This window comes from Caretta caretta, chromosome 2 (genome assembly GCF_965140235.1).
Source record: "Caretta caretta isolate rCarCar2 chromosome 2, rCarCar1.hap1, whole genome shotgun sequence".
NCBI lineage: Eukaryota > Metazoa > Chordata > Testudines > Cheloniidae > Caretta > Caretta caretta.
In genome coordinates, this window is record NC_134207.1 from 46,048,607 (window position 1) to 46,071,997 (window position 23,391).

At 42.9% G+C, this 23,391-nt stretch overlaps 1 protein-coding gene across 5 annotated transcripts in view; it reads left to right on the forward strand.

Moving 5' to 3' along the window:
• Positions 1 to 248: 248 nt before the first annotated feature.
• The window catches only part of C2H8orf88 (chromosome 2 C8orf88 homolog), a 98,403-nt gene continuing 75,260 nt past the window's right edge, over positions 249 to 23,391 (forward strand). For 3 of the 5 annotated variants that reach the window (XR_012666925.1, XM_075125070.1, XM_075125069.1), the window contains exons 1-6: positions 249 to 377; positions 2,163 to 2,259; positions 4,845 to 4,943; positions 10,102 to 10,178; positions 18,789 to 18,873; positions 21,210 to 21,316. Coding sequence is in view for 4 of the 5 variants with exons in the window: in XM_075125070.1 (XP_074981171.1) it covers positions 4,859 to 4,943; positions 10,102 to 10,178; positions 18,789 to 18,873; positions 21,210 to 21,316 (354 nt within the window). In the remaining variant the exon portion in view is untranslated. The remainder of the gene's footprint in view (positions 378 to 2,162; positions 2,260 to 4,844; positions 4,944 to 10,101; positions 10,179 to 18,788; positions 18,874 to 21,209; positions 21,317 to 23,391) is intronic. The other 2 variants (XM_048841197.2, XM_048841196.2) reach the window with 2 other exon arrangements.

Consider the following 23,391-nt stretch of genomic DNA (forward strand, 5'->3'; position numbering starts at 1 on the left):
CAGTAGGCTGATGGCAGGGCCTGGGGAGGGGGCAGTAGGCTGGCGGTGGGGGGAGGGGCGGGGGGCAGGAGGCTGATGGCAGGGCCTGGGGAGGAGCAGATCTGGGGCTGGCACTAGGTTGACGGCCAGAGGAGGGGGCGGTAAGCTGATGGCGGGGATGGTGCCTGGCGCCCACGTCCCGCCCCTTCCGGGATTCCTCGAGCACTGTCTGGCTCTCGCGGCGCAGCCGTTAAACGGTTAACGGGGAGGCTCCGCCCCCCTTGTGGAGCCTGACCCCACCCCGCACGCGCGGGTCGCAGTCCCACAAAGTGCGAAGTCAGCAGGCCGCTGCTGCTGTAGGCGACTTCCGTGTGGCGCCGGCGGCTCGCTGTGGGCAGGTGCGCGCAGGGCGGCAGTGGCACAAGAGCGACCGAGCTGCGGTGTGAGGGCGATGGGGGTAGAGGGAGGGGCGGGTAACGGGGAGCAGGCCGATGGGAGGGGGTAACGAGAGTGGTGGGGGGGCGATAAGAGGGCGAGGGGCGGGCAGGCAGCGGGCGTTGCCCTGTGTTGGACTAGCTGCGCCAGGTACGCTGAGAGCTTGTGTCAGAAGAGGGGCGCGATCTGCAGAGGGGGCGAAGAGAGCTGGCTGACTCCTGTCTGTCATGTGCACAGAAGGTCTCTCTGGGAGGGTTGCTATCTTAGACGTACGGAAACCAGACCCCTCTGAGATGATCCAGAGCCCATGAAACTGAACAGCTGTTAGTGTGTACTGAGCACCCTTTCATATTTCATGGGACACTTGCATCTAAAAAGGGACAGCCCTGGGAAAACCGGGACAGCCCTGGGAAAACCTGGACAGGTGACAACTGCATCCTCAGGGGCTTAAAAAAAACAACAACAAAAAAACTGGAAATTTAGGCCCTGTAGGCTAGAAGATTCAATGACTTGGAGATGTAGTGAAATGAAATGGAGACTTTAACAGAGCCAGGAAAAGGACAGGAGAGCAGTGGGGAAGCTTCAATTCTTTGTTAATTCATACTTGAGTTACATTTTTATATTTTGGTTAAAGGATTTTTTCTCTTTGACCTTTTCAGTTAAGGTGTTAAGAGCTCAAGAAATATGCTTGCGTCTTCTCACAGGTTCCCACACTAAGTCCAAGTTAGACAAACCTTTAAAAACATCTGAAATGTCAATCTGGGAAGTCAGACCAGTATAAAGTAGGGTGTGGCAATTTAAAGCTCTGCCGTTATAATGATGTAACTCCCTGTGTGGACACTTCTTTATTCTGGAATCAGAGTGCCTTTTTCTGGTTTAGATCTCTTAGTTTGTCATTTTATAAACTGTTTAAGCTAAACCAGAAAAAATCACTCTTGGATTTGCTTTCTCCTGGTCTCCAAGAGTTCTGTAAACAATACACTGTGTATATCTAAATTCACTTCTATTCTGTATCAGCATCACATTATTGAGGTGTTGCACTGGTAAAACAAACTTTAAAAAATTAGCTGACGTCAGAAAAATCAAGTTGAGTGACCCTTTCAAGATGAACCGCAGTGTACGTGCGTTTCAAAAACAACTATGAAGGGTATCTGCAAAGAGAGGGAAGATGACTGTGCTTTTTTTGACCTTTGATGTAAAAAGATTATTATTGCTGATCTGCCTAAGCTACAAATTGTGCATGGTGTAGTAAAACAAATAGTACTGTATTACCAGTCTGCCTTGTCGTCTTCTGCCCATCTTCTCCAGTCCTATTTGTTTTATCCACCATTTGCTTCTTGTCTTGAGCTTCGGTTGTTAGAACCCCTGCCCCCAAAAGATTATCTTGCTACATAACTGCAAGCCCCTAGCAAATTGGGTCCAACCTGGCTTGTTCCTGTAGGCACTATTGTAATATTACTAATTGCCTTAAAGGCTACAATTTTTTTTGTAGGGGTGGCCTAACTTTTTATTTTAGAAATACTGGAGGTGCTAAGTCTAGTGGTTGCAGGCTTTGCTTAAAAGCTTGTTGAACGCTGAATTGTGGACTGTGAGATTGCTCAGACTTTAACTGAAGGATTTGGGTTGTGGAATCTTAAGCAGAGATGCTCTTTCTCTTAAATGTTTCTCAGTATTTAGCTAAAATACCAAGTAAATAAAATCCCTAAAGTTCTAAGCAAACTGAATAAAAATAAAATGCATCCTCTCAGGTTTCACTTCCTCCTTACCTGGTATCCTAATCCTGCCACCTCTCCAGTTGTCCTCCAGTGTAGACAAAACCTCAATTCTAATCTCAAAAGAAAAAAGGTAGGAAAATAAAACTTTATCTTCTTTTATAATCCTTTTAGATCTTAAATACACAAGGTAATTAAACAACAGTCAAACCCAATTTTTTCTTTTTGCAGGTAACTTCTAGGATCTTTGTTGAATTGATGGGTTTTGATAGATGAATATCAGGGTAATAAAATACTAAATTGGTACCAAAATCTATAAGTAGTCTTCACATTCATTTAAAAAATATGTGAAATGCTTTGACAATCTGTTCTTCCTGTACTTGCCTGTTAACCCCTAAATTTTGGACTCCATAATTGTCTTGGCATATACAAGGTCAGTTTGCCTTCAGGTTTCTCTTGAGAGTTAGTATTGTGTAATGTGCTGTGCATAAGTGATAAGTGGAGGAGGATTTAAAATGACTTTTATGCTTGACTGTAACTTTCACTAATGTAGTTACAGATGTGGGGACTTAAAACTCTCGAAGTTTAGAAATGTAGCACAACTAATGAAGTCATACCATTGTAACAGGGAGTATATAACTAAACATGTACAAAAATGATGATTAACAAATCCTTGGCATTTAGAACTTACAGTACTAACGTTATACCACTTCAAATGATTGTTGGAAGTGAAACTGGATCACACTTTTGGACAGCCTCCCTGCTTCCAGTCCTCCTTCCATTCCCTATCCAGCTTTAGTTTTTTTTCCCATTGTTCCAGTCACCTAATCACTTTCCTTTTGGATTGCCCTACTACAACAGTCTTTCCTTGGGTTGCATAGTCCCTTGGAGAATACAGTTTTTTTTTAATTATTATTATTATTATTTATTTTTACAGTTGCAAACACCACCCCAAGTTTGCCTTTGTTGTTCTATTTCTTTGAAGGAAAAGTTCTCACCAAGCTATGAGATTCCCTGGGCTAAAGACAAAGTAGGGAATTTTAGAAATTACCACTGGTATATCCACCAATTCAGCTGCACTAGTGGGAGCTTGGGAATCCTTGCCCCAGCCGAGGCTCTGGTAGCTTCCAGTGCCTTTGCCACCGAGTTTGTGTCTTTGCTATCCGGTTCAACTGTCATGGTGACAAAGGCACAATCTAAATATGCCATTGCCCTGGTTTAAACAAAGATGTGATATTAAAGTGATGCAACTTTGCATGTAGATAAGCCCTGAGCTACAACATGACTGTAAAGGTATTTAAATTGTTTAGATAACTTTTAAGGGAGCTTACCAACTGTGCTTAAGCTATCTTAATTGAAAACTACCTTCACCTCCCTTCTTGTAGTCATACCAACTGCAGTGAAAAAGGAGACGTGTCCAGGAGACTAAGATAGCTAGATAAAAAAAAATGTCGCTTTGAGTAGCTTTGTAAAGCAAAATCCTAGTTTTCTTGGTCAGTTTTTGTCCAACAGAGTCTACCATTGATTCTAACACCAAGTTTCCATGTTGGTTTTTGGTTTTGTGTCTAAATTCTGTAACAAATATAGTTCCCTGTTATCCAGCATCATAGACTGATCTTACTGAACACTTTCATATCAACTGAAATATTTTTTCTTTCTATCTCCCTACCAATGGAGTATTGTTTCTTAAATGTCTCAGTAGTTTGTCAAGGCTAGCTTTATAATTTTCCTTGTTGGAGTTCTATTAGGCTGTGAAACACTGTAGCACTTTTTCTAATGTTCAGCCAACATTTTTTTTTCATCTGCACTATTCTTAACTGTACTCTATGAACCAGCCTCTTCATCTTCACTGTTTATGTACTTTATGTTATATGCTTCCATATTCATCTTTCCCAACTCCAGTTATTTCTTAACCAAACTATATGTTTAGGACTCTTAATCTGTGATAATTCAGTCTAGTCACCCCCTCTCTAGCATTTTGTTGCACTTTCAGGTCTGTCTAACTTGTTCGTCTTTCTAGTTATGTGTTGAGTATTGAACACAGAAAAAGGAGCTGTTTGCCTGATCTGTAATTTGATGTTTCATGTACAGCCCAAAATGGCAGTGATTGCCGGCTTAATCTAACAAATACTATATTATGTGTGTGCTTCAGCTTTTTGAATAAACAATCAAAATATTTTGAAATTAAGTCTGCTGAGTGGGCACATACACAAAAGTAGAGTATAGGCAGTGAGTGGTAGAGTGGCACGGGATCTACCTTCAGCAAATGCTCAGTAACTCCTTCTTTGTACTCATCTTTTATTAGCCCCATCGCTTCATGGAATCCATGACATTAGGAAAAATCTTGGGCAAATCCTGGATCATACAAACATTTGAGTTGTTCAGAAATAACTCATAGTTTGAATTTTCACTTACCAGTAAATACTTAAGCCCAAAGATAGCTGCTCTTTGAGGTAATTAAAAAGGCAATTCTAAGATTTATGACTAGAATGACTTTATGGAATACTCATTCTAAAACCGATTGACTAGATATTTGTTTTCCAATCCAGGAACTGTTTTCCCAAGCTGTTTGTATAGTATGTTCTTCATTTTTGTGCCTTACAATGCAGCTTGGTACAGTCAAGAAGCTAAGGAAGATTTTCTTGAAAAAGCAGGTTATAATGTTGCACTCTTATCTGTAGCTGAATGCTTTATATGTATGTGATTCCTTTTTTAAAGTGTGGAGCCTCAAAATGTTAAAGACAATGGACACTAAAAAACTGATTGGTAAATCCCTTCAGCCAGCAAGACCTGCACGCCACCTGTCTTCACAGCATGGTGAGTAGCATGGTTAAAATCTGTTCATTTAACAAAGATTTACGGATCACCCAAAGGGAAATCTGAGGTTATGGGCTGAATGTCTCGAATACATTTCTATTTAAGGCTCATGGTTAAAAATTAGCTGTGGGGAACATAGAAACAGCAATACTGGGCCGAACATAAGAACGGCCATACTGGGCCATACAAAGGTCCATCTAGCCCAGTATCCTTTCTTCCGATGATGGCCAATGCCAGGTGCTCCTGAGGGAATGAACAGAACAGGTAATCATCAAGTGATCAGTTCCTTGTTGTCCATTCCCAGCTTTTGGCAAACAGAGGCTAGGGACACAATGTCTGCCCATCCTGGTTAATAGCCATTGATGGACCTATCCTCCATGAATATATCTAGTTCTTTTTTGAACCCTGTTATAGTCTTTGCCTTCACAACATCCTCTGCCAAGGAGTTCCACATATTAACTATGCATTGTGTGAAAAAATACTTCCCTTTGTTTGTTTGTTTTTTAAACCTGCTGCCTGTTGATTTCATTCGGTGACACCCCCCCCCCCCCAGTTCTTGTGTTATGAGAAGGAGTAAATAACCCACCCTTACTTACTTTCTCCACACCAGTCATGATTTTATAGACCTTAGTTGTCTCTTTTCCAAGCTAAAAAGTCCCAATCGTATTAATCTCTCCTCATACAGAAGCTGTTCCATACCCCTAATAATTTTTGTTGCCCTTTTCTGAACCTTTTCCAAGTTCAATATATCTTTTTTGTGACCACATCTGCATGCAGTATTCAAGATATGGGCATACTATGGATTTATACGAAGTGATATGGTATTTTCTATCTTATTAGCTTTCCCTTTCTTAAAGTGTCCCAACATTCTGTTAGCTTTTTTGACTGCTGCTGAATATTGAGTGACTGTTTTCAGAGAACTATCCACAATGACTCCAAGATCTCTCTCTTGAGTGGTAACATCTAATTTAGCCCTTTGTAACTCTTCATAGTCTGCCCTAGACTTAACTATATTGAGTAGTTTTGTATCATCTGCAAATTTTGTCACCTCACTGTCTACCCCTTTTTCCAGATCATTTATGAATATGTTGAACAGTACTGGTGCAGTACAGGCTCCTGGGGGACACCACTATTTACCTCTCTCCATTCTGAAAACTGACAGTTTATTCCTACCCTTTGTTTCCTCTCTCTTAATCAGTTACCGATCCATGAGAGGACCTTCCCCTTTATCCCATGACAGCTTATTTTGCTGAAGAGCCTTTGGTGAGGGACCTTGTCAAAAGCTTTCTGAAAATCAAAGCACACTATATCCACTAGATCTCTCTTGTCCACGTGCTTGTTGACCTTCTCAAAGAATCCTAGTAGATTGGTGTGGCATGATTTCCCTTTACAAAAACCATGTTGACTCTTCCCCAACAAATTATGTTCATCTGTGTGTCTGACAATTTTATTCTTTACTATAGTTTCAACCTCTTTGCCCGGTACTGAAGTCAGGTTTTCTGGCCTGTAGTTGCTGGGATCACTTCTGTAGCCCTTTTAAAAAATTAGTGTCACATTAGCTATCCTCCAGTCATTTGGTACAGAAGCTGATTTAAATGTTAGGTTACAAACCACAGTTAGTAGTTCTGCATTTTCACATATGAGTTCCTTCAGAACTCTTGGGTGAATACCATCTGGTCCTGGTGACTTATTACTCTTTAGTTTATCAATTTGTTCCAAAACCACCCCTAATGACACCTCAGTTTGGGACAGTTCCTCAAATTTGTCACCTTAAAAGAATGGCTCAGGTTTGGGAATCTCCCTCACATCATCAGCAGTGAAGACCGATACAAAGAATTAATTTAGTTTCTCCACAATGCCCTTGTAGTTCTTGAGTGCTCCTTTAGCATCTCTATCATCCAGTAGTCAGTGTAGCCCAGTGTCCTGTTTTTGACAGTGGCTGGTGCCAGATGCTTCAGAGGGAATGAACAGACAAGGGCAGTTTATTGAGTGACCCATCCCCTGTCATCCAGTTACAGCTTGTGGGAACTTTGGCCCTTGATTGCATGTGTGCAAAAACATATTCTTAGGGCTCGAATGAGATCCTAAAACACATAGCAAATCCAGATGAAAACAGTCAAACCATAGTTTGGACCAGGCTTGTTAAAAGGTTTGCAAAGTTTTGTGAACTTGGCTTGAACTCAGTTTGTAATAAAAACCCAAAACTAGGTGAATTTTTCTTGGATGTGGCCTCTGTATATATTTATTTTTGGGCTGCACCTATGGATGAGACAGAGTTTCGAAACTTTCTACAAAGTGGTGCCTGTTTGGGGGCTGCCTGAGAGAAGTACTGGCCATTCATAGCCAAGGTTAATTAGGAGACAAGCAGCTCCCAACTGCTTCAGTTTCTCCTTCATGGCCACTAATTTCAGATACAGGAACCTCTCATGTTTTGGTGACTCTTGCTAAACTGTTGTCTGTAATTTAGTTCTTTAGTAGTACTTTAATCTGCATGGTTACTGTTCCAGACTGAGGTGAGCACAGCATCAGATGTTTTCTTTTCTGAACCCCACGGGGACTGTATTTTAGGAAGTCTGTCTCTTGTCCCTTTTTTCTATACGCAACGACTGATATGACTTGAAGGCCAAGCTAATGGCTGATACTTGGAATACTGATTTCATCCCCTTAGCTCGCCCCGGCCCCAACACACACCTTGGAAAACTAGTTGAGAAGACTTGGAGATCCTTCTGCCTAAGTTCTGTCTTAGCACAGGTTGCTGTGGCTTAAACTGTGTGTGTGTGTGTGTGTGTGTGTGTTAACTGACTTCAGTTACACAAGTGAAAATACCTGTGTGGACACACTTAAATAGTGTTAAATAGTCTGATACCAATTTAGCTGAAATTAGTAGTAAGATTATAAACCAGGTTTAAATTGATCAAGATTGTCCGCACAAGGTTTGCAGTGGTTTAACTAAAGGCAGTTTAAAAATGCACTTGTAACACAGGCAAGGCTCTGAGGGTCTGCTCTTCGGATCCAGATGAGGCTAGAGGTCTTGGATCTGGTCAGGTCTCTAACAGGCCCTAGTTAGCACCTATTCCTACATCCCCATCCCAGTTTTATTTCCTCCCTAAAATAGTATCTGAATTGCATTTTAACCAGACTGTTGATCTCATGCCATTCATCCCAAAAACATTCACAGTGCCCCATACTCTGTCAAAAGAGCTTTAAGTTCCTATTCAGATAGGACTAAGGCATTTAGGAATCTCCTCCTAGTGTTTCTCATTTTTTTTTATATCAGGGACTGGCTTGCTGCCTTCCTAAACTGTGTCAGGGAAATTTCAGGGACTGGCCATTGAGAAACACTGTTTAAACATGGGGTTCAATGTGAGAGGAGTTTGTTTTGACACAATGTCTGTCTAAATGGATTAGGTTATGTACTGTAACTTGTTACACTTCTGCTAATATATCAGTACCTGATGGAACTAAGGTTCACTCTGCTAGGACTAAAGCAGCATATATGGCTTGCCTTCACAACTTCTCTGTGTTGGAAATCTGTTAAGATATGAGTTTTATCCTGACTCGTACTCAGTATTACTCTCCTAGGCTGGCATCAGAGGGTAATGCTTGCTTTTGGAGGACAGTTCAACAGTCTGTCTAATTAGAACTCCTCACCCCACCATTTTGGGATTTCCACAACTAGCTAATCTCCCACACTGAGAATAGGCAGAGGGCACCTTAAGGAAGGTTACCCTTCTGTAAGTTTTGTCACTGCATACTTAACACTACTCACCTGCCATAATCCCTTCCCTGGACTTCTACACCAAAGCATTGGATTCTGAGATTTGGTGGAAGGAATTGAGTTGGATAGGGAGGGGAAATGGGGGAACATGGACTTTTCAGGGGTTCTGAAGCTCTGCATTGCCAGGGTGTGAATCTGCAGTTGCCCATTATGGTAAGTAACCTTTTCTTTATGGTCATTTGGAATTTCTCATTTAAAATTTTGCTTTTACTTCCAACAAGCTGTGTGGTAGAACAATAAAGACCTTGTCTACGCTTGTGGCGGCGTGTAGTACTGTATATGTGGAGCTACAGGCCCCAGTGAAAGGTTCCGGAAGGGGGAAGCAGCGGTGAAAAGCTCCGGCAGTGGGGAGGTGGCAGGACACTACACGTCTAAAAATAGTAGTGTAGATGTGAGAGTCATCCTTGGGTATATAGAGAGCCATGTAGGGTATATACACTAGGATTCAGATGTGTAGGGCATTCTACTCACCTGAACAGTGCCTCTCCATCTACTCTGCTTTTAGACCGATGTTTGCTGGGAGTGCAGTGTCTTTACTCTTCACACTGTCACAAGTATAGACCTACACGAATTAATCCAGAGCTGCTGTTGTAAAAATTCCACAAATAATTGTGACCTGGTTAGTGTCTAGATCATCAGCTGTCCTTGTCTACTGATGATGGTGCTGTTTAAGGGGAGGGGGCAGGGACTGTGTGTTCACACAAAGCCCTGTCATCCTCTTAAAGGCCTGGACCCCACTCTTGGAGAAGGGTCCAGTAAAAGATTATTTTCCTGTAAAGAATTGTTCTGCTGCTTTCTCAGAGTCCAACTTCTACTGTGGAAAAGAGTTGAATTTAATTTATCTCTTTTTTGAAAAACTCAGTGTCCAACTACAGTATTTCTCATTCTTTGCAATTGTAACTGAAAAATGTCAATTTGTTACAAACACTTTGAAAATTGATATAACTGTAGATAGCATAAAGAAATAGCAATTTTTAAATTGCATTTTAGTGGGGAATGTTTCACATTTGTGATGTGAGAATGAGAACACAATATTATCACTAAGCATTTCTAAAAGCTGAGGGGAGGGACTGCCGAAATTGCCAAGTATTACAGCTGTTGCAGGGATTGAGAAATAAATGCAGCAGTGCTACTGTGGGCAGCAGCCAAATAACAGCGTATCTTAGAATCCATAGTGTTACACTGTTAAGATCCTGCAAGAAATGGGACCAAGTCCCAAGGTGCAGCATAATCAAAGCATTCAAGTAGTAATTGGTAAACTATTTGTTCATTACTTCATTATTGTCCTGAGATGGTGTGTAAAGCCCTGATGACAAATGTCTCAAGATATGTTCTGAATGGACTCTTTGTTTTTGCTTATTCTTACTCTTGTTCCAACAGCCTCAACAATTACTTTCAACTTCCAAGCAGAATTTCCATGCAGCACTCAAGTATGTTTACGTAGCGGAGTTAGCTGGGTAAGCATTTAAATGAATAGAATCAAGTCACCAATGAAAGATATTGGATGGCTAAATCTATAAATGAATGTCATGAAAGTACCATAAATTGTCAGTCAATCCATCTGTTAATTAATGAAGTAGATACTTTTGCCAATGAGAGACGTTCTAGAATTGCACACAAAGCAGTTCAGTCCTGGAGATGCTCATGTTTAGTTTGAGGTAGAAAAATTCTTCCCTGATATGTGCACTAACACATGGAAGGTGCCTCTCCGTAAATGACAATGTGGACTTGCAGATCTGGCTTCTCTGCAAACCTCTGTGTGTGTAGATAGTCAGTCATTTGCTCATTTTTTTTCCTACCCATTTTATCATGTTTGTTATACTTACAAAGTGGTGGCAATATTTTTTATATTCCCTTTTATGTGAAAATATGTTCAACACATTTGAGGCAGCAGACTATGGTATTTATTGGGTAATTGTGTTCTCAGCTCATTCTGAGGGCCAGATTAGAAAGATCAGCAAAATGTGCTTGTTCTTTGTACTCTTAACCTCTATTTTGTTCTGACTCTGCATCTGCTTTTTCAATACTAATTCACACTGACTGCCCACTCAATCAGTGACTGTGAACCCAATATCACGAAACTTGTACTAAAATAGACATAAAACCACATATTTTAACAATACAAAACTGTTTTTTTAAAACTCACTGTTGCTGTCTGTGTCTGTTGGAATGTATCCTGTCCAGTCTTATTTGGTGCCTACCATTGGTGTCTTGAATGACCCAGAAAAATTTCAGTAATAAATCAGTGACTTCTTCAAGAATCTCAAGTGTCTGGGGCACCACTTCTTTTGCCTTCCATAGACTAGGTTAATCTCTACTTTCTGCCTCCCCTCTCCCCCCTCAAAAATAACATGTTGACAAGCATCTGTGGACTATTCATTTGTACTGCAGTAGCATCTAGAGGCCAGTAATAAAGGTTTGAGGCCCACTTTGTCAGGTGTTCTACACAAAAAATGAAAAGACCTAAAAGTCTTACCCTAAAAGATCTTGCAAGTCAGACTGACTCCTCGTTCTAGTGCACTTCTCGGGGAATGACTTGAACGAATCTTGCATAGATCTAAAGACTACTTCCTCTTTCAGTCCATCCCTATGGCACAAATGGAAGGTGACCCTTATTTGGACAGCTGCTGTTGAATCCTGTCTTACCTGAGCAACTTTATACTAGCAGTTGATCTATTGGAGCCTTCATTTCTGCACATACACTTCACTGTAAAAGTATGGTAATTATAATAGCAAACGGGAATGTATCTGGCTTGCAGACACACAGTTGCCTAGCTTGTACCCATAAGCATGTTTTGAAAATTTGACACTTTTTTACATCTGAATTGTCCATGGAGATAGGTTCTTGGGGTTTTACACTCCCTTTTAGAGTTGAGGAGTATATCCAAAATTAGATGCGGAGAGGAGTAAATTCAAAGAACTTGCCAGTCCAAGACTTTTATTCACAGCAGTTGAGTGTATAGTTATTACAATGTTGGTCAAACCAGTCTCTCTTCAAACCTTGGAGGGAATTTAGAACCTGGTACTTCATCTCTATGTGGTCGGATTCAAGTTAAAAATAGTGTGATTGTGCCCAGTGTGATGGGGTTTTGCCCCACACTGGCATGCAAAGGGTTACTAGAGCCTTAAAGAGACTGTTAGAAGCAGCCAATAGGAGAGGGGCTGCGAGGAGCAGCCAATCAGGGCCCAGCAGGCCCATATAAAAAGAGCCACAGGGCAGCGCAGAGTCAGTTATTTCCTGGAGCTCAAGGAGGGAGGACTGGGTGCCTTGCAGGTGGAAGGAAGCTAGCACCCTGGACATAGCAATGCTGGGCAGGAACAGGGGAGCAAGAGTGAGCTCCTGGCTGGCTGCTAGATCTGGCATGCTGAGGCCCTGAGATAAGGGCTAAGAAGGTGCTGGGGCCATCGGGAAGTGGCCCAAGGAAATGTACTGAGGATTTGGAGGGGACTCTGCACGTGTCTGCCATCTACAGGTTCCTGGGTCGGGACCTGGAGTAGTGGGTGGGCCTGGGTCTCCTCTTTCCCCCCTCCACTTGCCACTGGGGAAGTGGCAGGACAATTGATTGCGGTCGCCCCTGTGGGAAGTAGCTGGGCAGTTGACTTGCAGGGCCCCTGGAAGGGGGGAGCACAGATCATGACACAGCCACAGGGCTGTATCATGAAGAGAATGCTGCATTCCTTGGAGTGACATGGGTCCGAGAGCAGATGTGACGGCAGTTGAGGCACCAGTTGGAGAAGGCATACTGACCTGTGGAGCTAATTCCCAAGACAGCCAGCAGGATGCACCAGTGTGGTGAGCGGAGCCCCGTCACATTCAGTCTTTATTTGCTGGCTAAGTAAACAAACATACATATTTGGAAATCAAAATTCAGGAATAGTTCTGAGGTAAAAATATGGATTTCAGGTTCATAGTTCACTGCTTCATTACACAGTCATCTTAATACAAGGTGATGTGCATAAAGGTGGTTGGCAATAGTCAAGCAGTCTTTTCTGAGCCACACTAGCAGCAGCAGATGAGTGCCCAGTAATCACACGGTTGTATTCATCTAGGTGTTTCATATATACAGGATTTTAATCTATAAAGGACATTGTTTCATTTGTTACTGTGCTCCTGCATGCCATAGTAATGACAGCAGCAGTATGATACCGACTAGAATTGTGCAGTGCTAATTTAGCTCATGTTGCTCCTTACTAGATGTTATTCTGGATGTGTACAGGTATTTATTCTGAGGAGTATCTTGGGTTTTTTGGGTGGTCACGGAATACAGTATGGCACAGGGGCACATGCTTCTGCTGTGGCCAATGTAAACTTCTTCCAAAATATGGCTTCTAAATTAGAAGAGCCTTGCATTTGTCTATTGCCTTGTCCGGAAGAAGGTTTACTAGCTTACTTCAAAATGTAGACTGACAGAAGGAAAAGATTTGTCCTAGAATTCTGGTCCTAAAAACTCATTTGTGTGTGCAGCCAAGAATTCAGAGCTACTTTTATCACATTTCAAATAAACTCTTCTCTAAAGATGTGGCTGAAAACACTACACCCTCTACAGTCTGTGCCTCGTGCCTCAAGAAGGCACATTTTAATGAGCTCAGAGTTCTAAAGCGGTCTTTTGCTGCCTTAGAAGAGAAATCTAATGCTTCTTAGTGCTTCTGCCTAGTTTTAGAAGGTTCATTTGTGTAGTTGTCTGTTTTAATCTGCTGTATTAGAAGTCTGTGCTCTTACCTAGAGCTTCAACCAAAAATGGCTTTTTAATGGACTTTCCTCAGCCATGCTGGTGAGGATCATTCACATAATTGCTGTTATCTGAAGATACTTGTTAGAAAAGATTAGTGACTATCTCACCTTTTTGCCCCTCTGAGTTTGAAGATTGTACAAATACAATCAACTTTGTTTATTTTTCTAATTTTTAAACACTACAATATCTTCACCTGTTGTGAAATAAATGGATAATTAAACACTAAAAGAGCCTACATTCTATTTTCTGAGTTGGAGGAATCAACTGCTTTAGAATGTTCAGCCTTAATCACATATAAGGATATGGGTCATGTTGCATGGATCCATCATAATGTATAGTTTTGGACAAGCAAGAAACTTCTTCTCTTGCACACTCTATTCTAGTCTTGTTGGCACTATTAGAGACAAACTATGACCTCCCAGAACTTTGTCAATCTAGATGTTTGGCTATAGCCAAACACCACATAGTGTGGCTTATGGAGGTAAGTGCCAGAGTAGCCTCTACACTCATGGAACATGCGCTGGCTGTGTCCTGTCCCATCCTCTTGCTTAACATGGTGTAGCCAGAAGGCTGCTCCCAGTTACAATGCCTACCAACAGTCCTAAGGATCATCAAGGTGTATGGATGCGCTGATCTTGCCCCCTCTGCTCTGGCTACTTTTCACTACGTTTGCATCATAGCAGCTTCTATGTCACGGAATGATTCTCTAAACAAGGAGGCCTTTCAAGAGCTACTTATGCTGCCTTTAGGGCCAGAATCTAGTGTGTAGCTCAATCACAATATACTCCAATAGCTCAATCACAATATACTCCAATATCTGGGCCTCAACACTCTTTTTATAGGAGGAATCCTGTAGGGTAGATCCATAAGGCTGCAAAAGCTACCCATTCTGCAGCTTGTCTATAGTGATAGTGAATTACAGCCACCGTCTCTGGAATTATTCCCTTTGAAGTACACACCAACTGTTAAGTTAGAATTGGAATATTATAACTGAGATTTCAGAAACTTTAACTCTGCATTAAGAACTTCTGTGGCAGAATGTTGATGTTCCACATGTGGTCTAGATAATACTTAATGCTGCCACGAGTGCAGGGGACTGGACTAGATGATCTCTCAAGGTCCCTTCCAGTCCTATGATTTTGTGTGCATTCATGCACAGTTTGTGAAATCATAACTTTCTGAGGCTCTATTTTTCACTATAGAAGACAGATGCATCCCTGTTTACACTTAAACTTTAGGAAGAATGTAATAAACTTGGAAAGCAGGAATAGCTTGTTAGCATTTTTTCTATTAGAGGAAAACTGCAATGCAACAAGTTAAACAAGGCATCTTGGTACTCCAAAGTATGCAAAAATAAAGTATTGGGGCCTCAGTCAGGTCCTCCCTGATTTTTCCAAAGTAACTACTCTGGAATCAGAAATATCCCTGTATCATATTGCTTGATGGTATTAATACTAACTCTTCAAAGAGAAGCTCTGAGGAATAACTTCCTCACTACCTGCAGTTTGAACTCCTAATCCTCTCAACTGGTGAAGTTTAGTGATAAACATCAGCACTCCTGCCCATGATGGTAAAGATGATCATTGCTTCCTTTAAAGACCATCTGCCAAACTGCTTAGTAAATGAACTCTAGCCAGTTCTGAAAAAATATACTGTCAACCTTGCCAGTTTCTAACCTTGCACTTCTTGGCAAGGACACCAAAAAGTGATAATATTGCGCTTCAAATGTATTTATCCTATTCCAATACAGCATCCCTTACATTTGGGTTTCAGGTTGGTGCTGATGTCCCAAACTTCTGGTTTTTGGGCAGGAATCAAATCCAAGCTGGCACTACTAGATATCTTTGGACTTTGATAATGTTGGCTACTTGGTAAGGTGACATACGTATATGACATTGCAGAAGTGATGAATCCAGTGCAGTGCTGCTCCAGGTTTTTGTTGGACATGTCTGACCCAGAACTGTGATGGCCAGGTCCCTGCTTTTTGTTTAATCTCCCCACCTCTCCCCCTCGTGCCCAAGCTTATTTCCTGGGGAGTTCAAGTTTCGGTACTCTCATCTTCCCTTTTAAATATTTTGAAGGAGCCTTCAGATATCAAAGATGAGAAAGACAGTGAAACATCATGGCCTTGTGCCGCCAATATGCAGTTTAAACTACTCTTTGATCTTTCATTAATTCAGTCTCTGTGGTCACTAGGATGTCTCAATGCCTGGGAGGAATCTTCAGAAGGATAAAGAGCCGGTGGGTCAAATTCCTGCCAGAGAAGGTATAAGTTATATGAATAGGAAGGGGTAGGGGGAAGCCAGAAAAACAGGCTAATACTTATTCACATACTAGGAGGTGTGAAACTGTAGGGTTCTGCTGAACTCCTTGCATGCAGACAGGTTCAGTACAAGGAAGGTGGCTTCCATTTCCAGCTGACCAGGAAAGAGGACCACCTTGTCTTACTGATCCAGGTGGTCTGAACTACACTAGTCTTCTTCAGGCTAGGCTACTGCAACTCTGTAGCAGGGTCAGACTGTCACCATAATAAGGCAGAAGACTGTACAGGTAGCAGCAGTGTGCCTTCTAAAGTAAAGGCGGATGCAAAACAAAAGTATTGACTGTTCTTTGCAAACTCCACTCAGAATGAAGCAAAAGGCCCTCAGCCAAATTGCAAAGCCACTGCGGGGCGGGGAGAGGGGGCTGAGATCCAGCAACTTATTGGAGGGTGGGGTAGTCTCCTACACACATGCATTCCAAGGATGTTGCAGCTAGAGATGCCCAGGTTTAGACTGTTAAGTTCTGGGGTTGGTATTCTGGTTACAGAGATCCTTGCTAGAAGGGAAGACTTAAGTCCATGTCTCAGCAGTTTAGATTTAAACATAAGACTTTCCATCCTCCCCGTTAGGAAAAAAAAACTTTCCTTCTCTCCTCTTTTTTTTCCTACCTTCCACCCTGCAGAAATAACACTGCTTAGCTGCTGAAAAATGTTGCTAATTGTGGTTCTTACCTGAAAAGTAATTCTAAAATGGCACGAGAGGGTTCCATCTTTGTGTTTAAAAGATTGCTGTCTCAAATGTGCTCAGTTTCCAAGGATATGTTTCTTCTAACTTCTAGTTCTGTAAATTCCAGTGTGGAAGCACAATAAAGCTGGTTTGTTATTGTTAGGGCCCTACCAAATTCACGGCCATGAAAAACACATCATGGACTGTGAAATCTGATGTCTCCCCGTGAAATGTGGTGTTTTGTCTGCTTTTACCCTATACTATACAGATTTAACGGGGGAGACCAGTGTTTCTCAAGTTGGGGGTCCTGACCCAAAAGGGAGTTGCAGGGGGGTTGCAAGTTATTGGGGGAGGGGTGTCATGGTATTGTCACCCTTACTTCTGCACTGCCTTCAAAGCTGGGCAGTCAGAGAACGGCTACTGTTGGCCAGCTCTGAAGGCAGCGCCCCTCCAGCAGCCATGCAGAAGTAAGGATGGCAATACCATACCATGCCATCCTTACTTCTGTGCTGCTGGCAGCTCTGCCTTCACAACTGGGCTTCCGGCCAGCAGCCACCGCTCTCTGGCTACCCAGCCTTGAAGACTGTGCTACTGCTGGTGGTGGCACTGAAGTAAGGGCAGTAGTACCACAACCCCACCTACAGTTACTTTGCAAACCCACCCACAACTCCTTTTTGGGTCAGGACGATTGCAACACTGTGAACTTTCAGATTTAAATGGCTGAAATCGTGACATTGATTTTTTTATTATTTGTTTTTATTTTATTTTTTTTGTATGGACTGTGGACTGTGAATTTGGTAGGGCCCTAGTTATTGCGTATATTCACTAACGCTAGTAGTAAAAGTTCTGCAGGCTCTTGAGCCTAGTCTACTTCATAGCTGTACTTCTCCAGCAGTGCAGCTCCTGCTCAGCTCCTGCTTATGTCTATGCTATAGCTTCCACTACTGGCAGCAATGGTGGAGCTGTGCCAGTTGTGAATTATAGGCCAGAGTAGACACTGCCTCCGTTTCATCTGTGCAATGCTGTCTTTCAAACTGTGTCTATAGTATCTTCATGAGGCCTGCATAGGTGTCACTGACTGAAACTGAGTTAAAAAATGATAGAAGAAGCCAATTTTCTTTTAAATGTGCTGGCAGGGCTGTCCCTAGACATTTTGGTGCCCTATGCAGCCCCGCTGTGTGTGTTGGGGAGGGGCTCCATGGGGGGGCAGGAGCAGGCTTGGGGGGCAGAGGGGAAACTGCCCCACTTGCACAAGCTGGCGGAGCAATGTGGGTTGGGGCAGGGTCACTCCACTTCCTGCTGCCCCAAGAGTGCAGTGCGCGCCTGACCCCTGCTGCAGTCCCCTATTGCTCGGGGAAGGGGTGGAGTGGGGGCGGGGCTGGGGTGGACCAGGGGCGGGAAAAGGTGGAGCAGGGGTGGGGGCATCTTTCCTGGGCGGCTCAGCCAGCCAGGGGATTGGGCTGACCTCTGGAGCAGCATGCAGCTGCGTAGTGTACCAGGAAATCTGGGGCAATTTGGTGCCCTAAATTTCCTGGTGCCCTACACAGCCGCATACTTTGCGTAAGGGTAAGGGCGGCCCTATGTCTTGGCTGTGAAGAACGAGGGTAATGCTGACAGACCCCAGTCGTTAGCGGCCAGGATTGAACCTGGGACCTCTAGAGCTTAGTACATGAGCCTCTACAGCATGAGCTAAAAGCCAGCTGACTCCTAGCTTAGGCTGTAGAGCAGAGTAATTTCATCTCTCTCTCTGATCTCAGTGACACTAGATGGGACAGAACACCACACCCAGGAGGTGTGTGGGTTACATACTTCCCCTAGCTGAGGAAGTGCCTCCTGAGCTTCAGAGACTTCCCAGTAGAAATCTCTGACGAGCCTCCACTTGTAATGCTGACAGACACTAGTTGTCAGGCGGGATCGAACTTGGGGCCTCTGGAGCTTAGTGCATGAGCCTCTACTGCTGTAGAGCAGACTCATTTTCTTTCTCTCTCTGCCACTAGATGGGACAGAATGCCACACCCAGGAGGTGTGTGGGTTACACTAGCCGGGAGTGTACCCTAGAGGGAAGAACCCATCTCCCCAAAACCTACCTTACTGACAAGGGAACAAATTCCAGAATTAGACAGTGCTGTGGATTGTCCATGACTTTCGTACCTTAAAGCAAACTTGATTATTGTATCAAAACTAATCACTGCAGATTTACTTGAAACAATATAACTTTGCTTTTTTTTTTTTTTTTTTTTGCTGATCGTTTCAGTTTGTCAGAAGGAGATTCCAGCATCTGATGATGCATTTTTGGACACGCTTATGAAATTTGAATAAATTGCATGTTCTTCTTTCCTTGTTTTAGTGGTATGAGGCTACTGGAATGCAGACCTTAAATCAAACCGTGATCCCTAGTCAGCCAGAGTGGCAGGAGTCTAAAACCAAGAAAGGTAAGCTTTGTTTTACTCTTGGGGGAATTCTGCGCTACTGCCCATGAACGGAATTTATGTCCACCGCAGATTTCTTTGCGTCCCTGCAGAAAAATGACTTTGATGGGGAAGCAAAGGGAAGCCACAAGCGGTCATACGACCTTCTCCAGCTGTATGTTTTGGGTGCCCAGGGCAGCTGACGGAGAGGTAAATCACTGTGGGGCAGGGGGTGGGACTGAAGACCCAGCTGTTGGCTCCTACCCTGCACCAGGCACGGCTGCTAGTCTCAGGTGCGTTCAGGAGGATGACATCCCCTGCACGGCATCTGGGGCTGGGTCAGACCCAGCTGCAGGAAGCTCTGCAAAATCTCCCTCCCGCTGCTTCCTTTGCCCATCACTCCTCAGCTGCAGGGGGAGGGATCCCTGTACAGGGAGCTGCTCCCATATCTGCCCAACCCCCGTGCATCCAGATGCCCTCATACCCAGACCCTTCTGTCGAGCCTTACCCCCCACACACACTCAGAACACCCCGCCCCTGATGATCCCCACCCCACTGAGCTCCAACCACCTTCACCTGGACCCCTCTGCAGAGTCCCATTATCATTGCACCCAGAAGCCCCTAACGAGCCCCTGTGCATCCAGATTCCCCACTGAGTCGCCCACACCCAGATTGCCCCCCACAGAACCCTCTCAACCCACACCTGGATCCCTCCCACACTAAGCCCCTCCACACTTGGATCGTACCTTGCTGAGCCTGCCTGCCCACACCTGGTGCACCTGGCATGGAGGGGCAGGGCCCTGGGGTGTTATTGGAGCAGGCACAGTCCTTAGGCTATGTCAGGGTTGGGTGCAGCCTCACTACTGAGTCTGTGTCCCGGGGGGAACTGCACAGTGATCTCCTACCTCTGTTCAGCCAGCGGCCTGTGCTCCCCAATGCTATGCTGGAGCCTCCACATTTATTTGACAAAATTTGCAGAATTTAAAATATTGTGTGCAGAATTTTTAACTTTTTGGTGCAGAATGCCCTCAGGAATATTTGTTTATATGTAGATCAATGTTTGAATTATCTGCTTCCAAGGTAAAAGGGAAAATATGAATTCTGAAAAGGTATATATGCTTGTTCCAGATATCAGTCATTGCTTAGAGGTGATGCTTTCCTCCCATATGTGGATTTGGCTATGTGAGGGAGCCAGGCTTTTGGAACCTTGCTAGTTTGATGTAGAAGTAGTACAGTAAACTTAAAACTCTGGTAGTGTCATCTGACCTTGCCATAACTACAGGAAAACTCCATTGGGAGGCTTGTTTGGATTTAAAGGTTTGTATGGTATAGCTATATTCATATAGCTGAATTGGTGCCATAGCTGACGAGCACAGATGTGGTAAGTTTGCACCAATGAGGCTACATTAGTGTAGCCATAACAGTACAAAACAAAATCCCAGTTAGACAAGCCCCAAGCGTAGCTATCAATATTTGTGCAGCTGCATGCATTACACTCATGTGAACTACCTCATTACACTTATGTGTTTGCAAGGTTGAATGTAAGTTCATTTCTTAAATTCATGGTGGTTTAAGGCATCAGCTTGGTTGCCCTGGTGAATGTAGTCCTCAGTTTAACTGCAGGGCAGGCTTACTACACATACTGCCTTGAGAGCATGTCTTAACACTGATCTGGAGGAATTTCCCTTAGCATTAACAGGTAGATCAGTCTCCATGGCTAGTTCTGTGTGTCTCTGCACAGTATGCTAGTTAGTGCAAATTATGGGAGGGGAGTTTGTGGTGTAAGATCTGGAACTGAGATCCACCAAATTCATTTTGTATAGGAACCCTGAAACATCCATTTTTAGCAGTAACTTCAATCTCTCCTGAGCGGTATTGGATTAAAACTGGTGATCTATACATGAAATACTTTGTAGTTCACTAGTAATGACCTGAAGCAGCTAGTCCTTCCAAACCCGCTCTTTTAAGAGTAGGTGTGTGTGCATGTACAACATAAAGTGCACTCTTTTCACACACAAAACTCTTAGAAAAATCAAAAGAAAAGGAGTACTTGTGGCACCTTAGAGACTAACCAATTTATTTGAGCATAAGCTTTCGTGAGCTACAGCTCACTTCATCGGATGCATCACTTGGCTGTAGCTCACGAAAGCTTATCTCAAATAAATTCATTAGTCTCTAAGGTGCCACAAGTACTCCTTTTCTTTTTGTGGATACAGGCTAACACGGCTGCTACTCTGAAACCTTAGAAAAGTCAAGCACTCAAAAATTGGGAAATGCCAGCATTTAAGCAGCTTTGCAAACATCACTGTTTAACAAATAACTTTATAGTAATCTGTTTGTGTATAATCCTGTGTTTGCAGAAAGAATTAAATACAGCAGGGATTTCCTCTTAAAGCTTTCAAGTGTTTCACTCTCTCAAAAGAAGCCGGAATTTCTTCCTGATCATCCTATTGTACTTGAAAAACCAGTAAGTGTATTCTTGCCATTTAAACCAAGCAGTGAAAAGCAATCTTGCAGGTCGCCAACTGTCCATGTTGACTGAGCAAAGTTTAACTTTTAAAAAATCTGTTTGCAGAGGTACATGATACAGTTATAACATTATTACTATTGCACCTTGGGTCCCCAGTTGGATTGGCATTTTAGCATGACGGAATAACTATGGTGCTCCATAGTGCTTCCATCTGTCAGTTCCTTTTGTTGCCTCTTAACAATGGCTGAGGTCTTAATCTTGTAGAAATTTACTGTGCTTGACTTCTTAGCCATGTTGCTTCAGCTTTCTTTCTTAATAGCTATAGACTATATCTTCAGTTTGGTGTGGTATACTAATCTCTTCTTGCTGTTGGCAACTTTAAAAAAAAAGTCAATCTTAAACTTGCATAGCCCAGTTTGATCTAAAAGTGTTGCGATTTGGGAATTTCTCAGCTCTCAAATATTTTTTTGTAGTCCTTATTTACTCATACTGAATATTTCTCTCTCTCCATTGTTGTTCTGGAGCAAACTTTCCTCTTCAAACGCTTTCCCCATTTACAAACAATGAATTGGTCATGTTTTTGTGAGAATGAGTCCAGGGTTTAAGAACCCAAACTTTTTCTTGGTATCCTCAGATACCTATTCAAACGCTACCTTAAACTGGTATAAATGGTATTCAAGTAGAAAGTCTTGTACAAATTAGGATAGACCATTTTTGTCAAGGTATCCAGCACCTTTAAATAATTATAGTAATAGTAATAATACCTAGTTCTGACTTAGCCTTAAGTGCCTTAATATACCACCTTGTTGGAGTGTAGAACAACTATGCATTCCCTTTGCATTAAATCCATGAATTAACACCGGCTCAGCTCTGCTCTGATGGTCAGTATTCCTGCATAAATTCAGCTCATTCTGTGCCTGTTGGGGAAGAAGTGGATGGTGAGCAGGACATCAGAGAGTACCACCTGGACACCAGGAGTTGGGGAAACTCTCTGGATGCCAAATGAATTTGTGCTACGGTAGAGGAGGAATGGATTTTTCACATCCTCCCTAGAGAATGCTGTGGCCATTCTAGTTAAGAAACCATCCAGTACTACAGTGGGGTATTTTTGAAGAACCTGGAGATGACTTCTCTTGTAGTTCAGATGCAAGTACCAATCATCTTCCAGTCAGCAAAGAACATGCAACAATTTCTGCATACTGTCAAGACACAGACTGATAAACTCTGGGACCCAAGCTCTTAATACTGGCTTCTTGAAGTTTTTTGTGATATTTGGTGGTGGAGGCTTCTATAGCTGGGGCAAGACTGTTCTGGACACAGTTCAACATCACCTGATTGCATAGTTCTGGATTTGCCTTTAACAAAACCTATCTGCAATGCTGTTCTGAGAGCTTTCATTTTTGTGAGAACATAAATTAAAGTTGTGGAAGAAGTCCTGCGTATGCCTCTTCTGTCCTAGAAGAGACTGGTTACTTTTAGGAGCTTTCTCTATATGGAGACAGCCTAGCACCAACTAATGCTGTCTTTTTGATGTGACAGTGAGATAAGCTGTGGCCAGACACATTTGGCTGTGAGCCTTCACCTGGAGGCACATTCGAATCTTGCGGCTCTCTGTGGGATGTTGTGTTAGTGAACTGAGTTTTGCCCATATCACTCCAGAATCAGGGCACTTCTGTCTAGAAGCCTAGGGTTCCTCTTTCTGCTTATGTCTCTAGAGAACAAAGCTTGTGAAGCTTGCTTGTAATCAGGGGTGAAAATTCTGTCAAGATGCTTGGCATGAGTTTCCGGGCACTGTACAGCAGGCTGTGTTCTGCAAGAATATTCTCTATCCATTTACAAGCAAACTGCTTGTCTTTCTCTTGTAATAGAGTATATAAGACCCCCCCCACACACACACACAAAAGGTATATTTGGCAGCTATTTTGTTTTTTGACCTATTTAAGGTAGACCAGTTTCTCATCAATACCTGGGTTTTTGCAGGATTTGAAGCATTAAAGCCCTGTCTTACGAGCATTGTAATCCTTACAGACTAATGGGAGGGTCCCCCCTCTTCTTGTGAACTCACATCTTTC